Consider the following 8,559-nt stretch of genomic DNA (forward strand, 5'->3'; position numbering starts at 1 on the left):
GACAAAGATGACCTGGCCCTCTGCATGTTAGAATAATAATTTCCTGTAACTGCACCTGTTAATGGTGTAGACATGATATGCTTACTCAGTGGTAAATTGATTTAATACAGTAAAAGTGGAACAGACACACAACATGCAGCCCAACTACACAGTGGGCATATCTACATGTGCAATTAAGGTGCAGCAATAAATTCCAGTGTTTAACATGCCAGAGTTTATTGCTCCCAGATGCAACATTTGAACATGTGCCCAGGACCGCAGCACACTGAGCCAGGGCAGAGCAGCCCCAGCTGGCAGGGAGCCCCAGGGGTCAGCTTGCCAGCCCAGGCCTGCTCCTGCCCAACTCAGCATGCTGTGAAGGGGCTGGCTGGGGCACAAGGGTACCTCAGTGCATGGCTAGTCAGTAGTCAGCCCCCACACAGAAGCACCCTTGTGCCCCAGCCAGGTGCCTCAGCATCTACACGTGTTACTGCGGAGTAAAAAACTCTGCAGCAAGGTAATATTTGTTTTTACAAGTACTTCCCTGTTGCAAAGTTTATTAGTTGCCTGCTGCCCAATAGGGCCACACATGTAGACACCGAGATCTTTACTTTGGAGTCAATTAGACAGCTCTGCAGTAAACATCTCATGCAGATGTGCCCAATGAGTCGCTCAGTTCCAAGGCAAACTGGAAAGTACCCCTTGAAAAATATGTAGTAACCTTACATGGGAAAGTTACTAAGTGAAACGTTGTGGGGCGGGGATGCACATCCATGCCTGCATGCATTCCAACGGTCAGTTTTATTCCTGAGTTTGCTCAGTGCAAACTAGTTCTCACACCTAGTAGGAAAGTACTGCAGTAGCAACTACTGCAGCTGCCAGCTTGGGAGAGCTAGTCATATGTCCATTCCTTTCTAGTTGGAAAAGCTGCAGAGGAGAAAAAAACCAAAATGTTCAAGGAAGCACCTCAACATTCAAAAAAGGGGAGGAAAAAAAAGAGAAGCAAAGCAAACCTGAGAATAATCATTATTTAATTTACAGGTACTACAAGTTACATGAACAAAAAAATCAAAGCTATTCCTGCAAAATGTTTTCAACTACAACTCATTTTTGCTTGGAAAAATTTTCCAGTTAAAAATTTTAAACCAGCTCTAAGAATGACCTTTTTGAATTTTGACAACAGTGAAAAGTGTGAAAGTATGCTACCCAGACTACAGAGATGATAAGGTATGCCAGCAGATAGATGGAAGTACATTGTGGTACATGAAGCTAGCTAGATACTTTTAAAATTATGCTTTTTGGTACAAATAGAAATAGAAATAATGGTAGCTAGACACCAGCTACTGTTTGATCCTAATTATATACAGTCAAAGGTCTTCCTTATGAAAACTTCTCTGTGCTTTGAATATATGTACATCTTTACTAGTGTCATAGTGGACCTCATGTACAGAGAAATGTCCCTTCAGCATCTTCAGGAAATTCTGATCCCGTTCATAACGAATCCGGCATGAAAGCAGAATCATGGTGTGTTCTGAGCAAAGATACTCTAGTGTCTCAAGCAGATCCACAAATGTTTCTTCCAGATAAATGATGTCTGCACCCAAGATAAAGTCAAATTTTCCTGGAGAGAAATTCTCCAAGTTTCTTCCCCAAGTCAGTTCCTTTACCACAGCTCTTGGATGGTGTTCAGAGGGTAAGTTAGCCTGAATGTTTGACTCAAGAAATTCCAGGGCTGCTGCCCTGTCTGTGATGGTGACATGAGCACCTATGACACAAAGAGCATATGTCTCAAGACAAAATAATTGACATCCATCAATATGACTTCCAGAGTATATTTTAAGCAAAGCAAGCAGTTCCCACTAAGAATTAAAAATATTACCAAACAAAATTAAAAATTTACCAAACTGAGCTACTTGATTTTAAAAAGAGACACTTGAAATAACTTAATTCCAGTGCTAAGAGAGCTTTACTCAAATCAACTTTTTTTTAAGAAAACAATTCTTTAAAGAAAAAAAAAAAGTTGCTTTCTGCCTTTCCAACAGGCAGCTACAGGCAGAATAAATTAGAGATTATTACAAAAATAATCCTCTCAGATTCAATTTCTGCCTTGATGTGGTATTTGATTACACAAATTAGCAACAGAGATCCAGGCAAAGCAGATGGACAGCTGAAGAGCTTTCTCCACAGATATTATTTTTAAAGCATGTTAATGACTGCTATTTTACCTAAAATATTTGTTCACATTTTTTTAATCTCTTTTAAATGGAGCCTGCCACTTGCTCCTTCAACTGTTATTAAAATGTATGGCTACTTTTGAATGTAGTTATGCCTTAACTTGTATTTAAATAGCAATGTGCAAAAGGTAAATTTGAGTTCAGCTCAGTGAGACTTTACATCTGTGTGAGAGTTGGTAACACAAGTTTAGACACAACACAACAGCATGCGCTTTCTACAGTAGTGTATAGGTGCTAGTTAACTCAGATCCTCAGCCAGTGTAAATTGTCACAGCTCTGCTGACTCCAGTGCAATCATTAGGTCAGTTCTGCCCAGCAGAGTAGATCCCTAGCTGGTATGAACTGGCACTATTTTTTGGCCTAACTCTACTCCACCTCACCTCAAGTCATGTTCTCCAGACCCTGAAAATGGTTAGGGGGCTGGAGAACGTGACTCGTGAAAGGCTGAGGGAAATGGGGTTATTTAGTCTAGAGAAGACTGAGGGAGGATTTTAATAACCACCTTCAACTATGTGAAGGGTGGTTCCAAAGAGGATGGAGCTAAACTGTTCTCAGTGGTGACAAATGACAGAACAAGGAGTAATGGTCCCAAGTTGCAGCAAGGGAAGTTTAGGTTGGATATTAGGGAAAAAAACTGTCTCACTAGGTGGGTAGTAAAGCACTGAAACAAGTTACCCAGACAGGTTGTGGAATCTCTATCCCTAGAGATTTTTAAGACCTGGGTAGAAAAAGCTTTGGCCAGGGTGATATAGTTGGGGATGGTCCTGCTTTGACCAGGAGGCTGAACCTAGATGATCTTCTGAGGTTCCTTCCAACCCTAATTTGCTTTGATTCTGATACTCCCAGTGAAGTCCATAGGAGTTTTACTACTGATTTCAGCAGCCCCAAAAAATCCCAACCAACAGCTTCAATCAAGTCTACCTGCATGGATCTACTTGTAGCATCTGACTTGAAGGCCACAAGTAATAATAATAATAATAATAAAAAAAAGAGTATGACAGGTGAGGAATATATGAAGTATTGCTAATGCACAGACAAGGCATTGAAGATAATTAAAACACAGAAGTTTCTCAGCTAATGTTGGTTATTAAGGAGCTAACTTTAAAGCACTCAAATGCAGATTTATTTTAAACTGAAAATCAAACTAATACTAATGAGGCTGAGCATTCACAAATGTACTATAAATTCTGAAGTAGTGGCTCAAACACCATGAAGCATCATATCTTATTCCTTTAATGTGAGATAAATCGGGGGTGTCTAAATAAATGTTGAGATGAGCGATGGAGACAGAGAAAACAAACCCAAAGCTGAGATACAGATTTATTACTGATACCAGTGGTGGTTTAAAACTGCAGGGGCTCATTATGCACATCCCCACTAATAGGGGAAGCAACAGAGCAGAGCAGAGCAAAGCACACAGGACAGCTGACTGAGTTAGAGCACTTATGTTCTGTTCCTGGCTCTGCCACCAACTCACTGTCAGACCTTGGGTCCATTATTTAGTCTCTCTGGACCTTGATTTCCTTGCCTGTAAAACAGAATTAATCATGCTTATGCAACACATGCTGGGATACCTATGCATGGGAAGCATTGTGGCAGTACTGTGTATTAATACATCTGAGTGACATAAGCACAGTATTTATTCCCTTGAGGGAGAATAGCTACTGAACTTAATACCATTGAGCTAACTACCATGGTAATTAGTCAGCATAAGAGGATTCTGATATGAACAAACCTGCTGAGGCACCATCCCCACAATAAATGATGCAGTAGGCTCCAAAGATTAACAAGAAAGGAAGATGACTCAGAGGGGAAGTGTCACAGTAAGTGTCACACAGCCTCTGTGTTAACCTTCATAACAACCATGTGGCCTAATGTGTGAATCTAGCTGCAGCACCAAATTCTTAGAGAACTTACCCAAGAGTGTGGCCACTATTCCCAGTAATCCAGTCCCTGCTCCTAGTTCAATCACTGAGCGCTCTCGGAGATCAATAGCTCCTGTCTCCAGATAAGAACACAGGACTACAGCCTAAGCCAGGAAACACAATGATTAATTTAAAATGGGACTTCTTAACTGTAGTATTTCTGATACACACCAGTAGAGAAGGTTTCAGGAAGGGTATGGACAATCAGGCACCTCAAGTATACAGCTATTCTTTGCCAGCAACTCTATAAAAAGCCTGACAGGAAGCAGAGGACTGTCTCCTGCACTTTAGGAGAAGAAAAAGCAAGTTAAAGTGAAGGCTTGGATTTCATAAAGAAAGAAACCATCATATGATATAAAACAAAAAAAAACAGTAGCATGAAGAGAGGAAAAGCCAGGGTTCTGGTCATGCAATGAGGAGCCTAAAATGAATGCAAAATGGCAGAACTGTTGAAAAGTAGATTAAGTCCTTATAAATATGTTTATGACTATTGAAAAGATTTAGATTTAATCTTGGTGCATGCTCTCTTCCATAAAATATATGAGTGAGAGTGAAGCAGTTGACTGTACTGAGATGAGAGCATTTCGACAAGTATAGATTACATCCAATATAAGCAACAGTAAAATCTTCCAAACCCAAATCATCACTTAGGATGCAGCTGAATTTTCTGTAGTGGATGTTCTTACCATTCGATTTTTGCCTTAGGACAACTGACAAGTGTATTAAAATATATGTGGTAGTTAATACAAATAATTAAACATTATTTATGACCAGATACAGAAACACAAAGTAATGGGCAGAGCAGAAGTACCCAGGAACAAGCTCTGCCACCGAGTCCACCTGTCTCTGGTCATGGATAAGACGTACAAAACTTTCTGCTTCAAGTTCCCTATTTGTAAAATGGAACTACTTCCGCCCCTAATCATGGTGCTGTGGCTGTACAGTGCCTTGAAAATAATAAGTGCTTTGTATATGCCAAATACCATTGTTTAGAGTTAGTTGAAAAAAAAAACTGTGTGGAGGTGGGTAAGAGAGGATTGTAAAAAAAACCCTGAAAATTTCAAAAGCTCCTTGTTTTGCTTGCAGGGATCAAAAAATGGTCGATTTTTTTCTCAATGTTTGTTACATTTTTTTCTCAAATTATTACAGTATATAATCAATTAAAATATTGTCAAAATTTCTCACTTTTCCAAAAATGCATTTCTTACCAAAAAACAATTTCTGGTATGCTTTAAAAAAAAAAAAAAAAACAAGCCATGGAAACGACCATCTATTTCTAAAAAAAAAACCCCAATCTGATTCTGAAAACAATGGACTAAAATATTGATTAAAAACAGTGCAGGAAATTGTGTAAAACAAGAAACGTTAATGATCCCAACGGCGTATCTCAAAAAGATTTGTTTTAGAAAACAAATCATTTTTCAACTAAGGAAACCCTTTGTCCATAAAAGAAAAATTGTGTTAAGCTTTGCTAATGTTAGAAAGTGAACCCCCAAACGTGCATTTGCTTCACTTCCCCTCCATAAATTAAACAAAAAAGATATTGGCCTTACATACCGCATCCCATACTACTGCTGCTACACCCAGTTGTTTCCAGTTTTGTTTGATTTTGATTGTGTGGTTGGCAAAATGGTAAGTAGATGATGATTTATGCAACTTCTGCAATCCCCAAACAGCATTTTCATCATAGGGAATCAAAGCCATTTTATAATACCCTCTGACCTGTGGAGTACAAAAAACAAGTCTATGTGAAGCTTCAATGACAAACGTGTGCATGTTCTCCTCTGCCTTAAAGTTTTTATTTTTGTTTGTTTGACTAACTTGATGGAAATTCCAAATGCCGCCTCTGCTCCCAAGATGCTGAAATGCATACAGTGATACCACAAACCCCCAGATCACAAAACCCTAACCCAAACGGATTCCAGTTGGAATATCATCAATGAATCAAGAAGTCCTTAGAGGATTTCCAAGGGGGAAAATATGTTAAGAAAGATAAACCCCAGTTAATAATAATTAACATTTAGATTACAGTTCATGGGGGGCATTTAGGGTATAAATCTGACCTTAACTCAATCTGAGTTTTTGCTTTGCAATCCATCTTAACTAACTGTCCTACTGTCTTACTTTGTAAGGCAGTAAAGGACCCTGGAGGCAGAGTACTATTGTCAGAATAAGCAGTCAGTGGGTAGCACGCACGAAAATTTTAAATGAGATTGTTCTTTAGCATCTCTTTACTGGAGTAAGGTGAGGGGTCATTGGCTTTTCAGCCGCCTGTAAATTGAGTTTAGCAACCATCAGATTTAATGTACCATAGCCCATGTGATGTACAGAGAAAATGTTTCAAGTATTATGAAAGACTGTCCTTCTGTTCCTCTGTTCAATTGTGCACTGCTGCCTGCGTGAATCCATACCGTTAAATCAAAGCAGCTCTTAAAGTTAGGCCAAAGATACAGATAAAACGGCTGAGAGAGATATGCCTTCAGAGGAGTTGAGATAAGTGTCTGGGCTATCAGCCGGAGGGAGAAGTCATCTCTATGGCTCCATTTTGGCTAAAACGCATCACTTCTCCCAAAGCTGAACTTAAGATCAAAGGAGACCAAAAACCTCAAAGAGCCTAGACCAGGGAGGGGGCTGGGTGAGCTAGCAGAGGACCAAGGGGAGTCGGTGAAAAGGGGCACCCCAGCTGCCACCCGGCGAGACAAGCAGGCACTCGTGCCCGGTTAGCATTGGCTGCTTGTGCAGCCAGAGGTGGGCGGAGGCAATCAGCTGGGGCGAGCAATACCCGTGCAGAGAAAGGAAGTTCTGCCACGACGCGGGTCACCTCTCCGGCGCCTGCCGCGCCCGCCAGCACGGCCTCGGCCTCGGCCTGGGGGCCGGGAGGGCCGAGCCACCCCACTCCCTCCCCGCCAGCCTTTCATTCCAGTGGGTTTCACAACGCTTTCCGCCTTCGCCGCCCGCGGGGAGGGGCAGGGGGCATCCCTGGGGCCAGCGCCCACCTGGATCGCCACGGGGGTGTTGGGGGAGGATCTGGGGGGGGGGTCCCTTTTATTGGCACCTTTGGCGGCGCCACCCTCCTGTGCCTCAGTTTCCCCGCGCCCTGAGCATCCTCCCCAAGGACGGGGCAGCAGCGCCCCCGCCCGCCGGGGGCAGAAGGGATCCCCGATGGAGGGGGGTGGGGGGGAATACTCACGCGCTCCGGCGCCTGCGGAGGCCTCGCTGAGCCCCGTCCCCTTCGCCCCGCCCCCTTAAAGGGACCGCGCCGGACACACGCAGCAGCGCCGTGCGGGGGATGGTGCTCAGCCCCACTGCTGCTGGCTTGGCCTGGGCCTGCCCGCTGCGCCCGGCTCTTGCAGCTGCCCCGGCTGGGAAACCTTCTCGTTGGGAAGCTGCCTGAGCGCCCCCGAGCCGGGCCCTCCTGCTGCCGGGTCGCAACTGTGAAATGCTCGCGCTGGAAGCACAAAAGTGCTGAAAAACTCCGGCGCACGGAGATGTGGCGCAGATAACTAGGCGCGACAAGAAATCCGCTCTCTTGTATTAGATCCACTCAAATAGTTGGAAAGAAATTCTTCTTGGCAAGCTTGCAGCTACGATAAAAGCCTGCGACATGCACCATCGTTTTTGACACACAAGGGCCTTTGAGGCAACGCAATATCTCTCATTAGACCTTGCCTGCCTGTGTCCTAGACCAACACGGCCACGAGCACAAATCCAGCAATGTGGAAGGTATCAAACGTTGCGGTCCGGTTAGTCTAATAAAAGATACCACATCTACTCAAGGAATCGTGCCTGCCCTTGTCCTTGGACGGCCGGGCTACGAGCAAAAGCCCAATAATCATTTTTGAGGCAGCTAATTGATGCAGCGTATGCAAAATGCAAGCCACTCGCAGAGTCTTAACCAACTTTTGGCCTTACTGTCAGTACTTCCTTATGGCCACTTGCCTCAGAATAAAGAAATGCTTCAATTGTGATGACCCAGTTCTCACTCGCTCACTGACGACTAAAATAGTTGGGAAAAAATTATTTGTAAGCTTGCAAAGAATTTTTTTCCAACTATTTGAGTTGGTCTGATAAAAGATATCACATCTACCCAAAGAACCTTGTCTGCCGATGTCCTTAGACCAACACGGCTACAACCTACACCCCTAAAAATGATGCAAATAAGTCTTCTTATTGACTATATTGCTCCCTATAAATTGCCAGTGAATGAGTGAGAACTGGGTCCTCAAAGTTGAAGCATGTCTTTATTTTGAGGCAGGCAGTCATAAGGAAGTACTGACAGGACAGTAACCCAAAAGTTGGTGAAGACTCTTTGAGAGTGGCTTGCATTTTGCATATGCTGCATCAATTAACTGCCTCAAAAATTATTGCATATTTTGAACACTTTTACTATGATTGATTGTACATCATACAAGGATTGAAAT

General features: G+C 42.9%; 1 protein-coding gene across 3 annotated transcripts; it reads right to left on the reverse strand.

Moving 5' to 3' along the window:
- Nucleotides 1–993: 993 nt before the first annotated feature.
- On the reverse strand, nt 994–7,412 carry METTL21A (methyltransferase 21A, HSPA lysine). 3 transcript variants are annotated; one of them, XM_014594212.3, is made up of 4 exons: nt 7,329–7,411; nt 5,696–5,860; nt 4,131–4,242; nt 994–1,744 (listed from the first exon to the last, which is right to left on the reverse strand). In XM_014594212.3, exons 2-4 carry the CDS (start codon nt 5,840–5,842, stop codon nt 1,347–1,349), a joined length of 657 nt encoding a protein of 218 aa, XP_014449698.1. In that variant the 5' UTR covers nt 5,843–5,860; nt 7,329–7,411; the 3' UTR covers nt 994–1,346. The 3 variants fall into 3 exon arrangements, with proteins under 3 accessions (XP_014449698.1, XP_019347903.1, XP_019347904.1); XM_019492358.2 differs by lacking the exon at nt 7,329–7,411 and adding an exon at nt 7,194–7,290; XM_019492359.2 differs by lacking the exon at nt 994–1,744 and adding an exon at nt 3,522–3,741 and having other exon boundaries at nt 7,329–7,412.
- Nucleotides 7,413–8,559: the final 1,147 nt, after the last annotated feature.

This window comes from Alligator mississippiensis, chromosome 4 (genome assembly GCF_030867095.1).
Source record: "Alligator mississippiensis isolate rAllMis1 chromosome 4, rAllMis1, whole genome shotgun sequence".
NCBI classification, from domain to species: domain Eukaryota; kingdom Metazoa; phylum Chordata; order Crocodylia; family Alligatoridae; genus Alligator; species Alligator mississippiensis.

Coding starts and splice junctions, on each gene's coding strand:
- METTL21A (XM_014594212.3), bottom strand. CDS start 5,842: ATGGCTTTGATTCCCTATGATGAAAATGCTGTTTGGGGATTGCAGAAG. Junction 4,243..5,695: donor CAGCAGTAGTATGGGATGCG/GTATGTAAGGCC, acceptor TTCCTGGCTTAG/GCTGTAGTCCTGTGTTCTTA. Junction 1,745..4,130: donor AATAGTGGCCACACTCTTGG/GTAAGTTCTCTA, acceptor TTTGTGTCATAG/GTGCTCATGTCACCATCACA.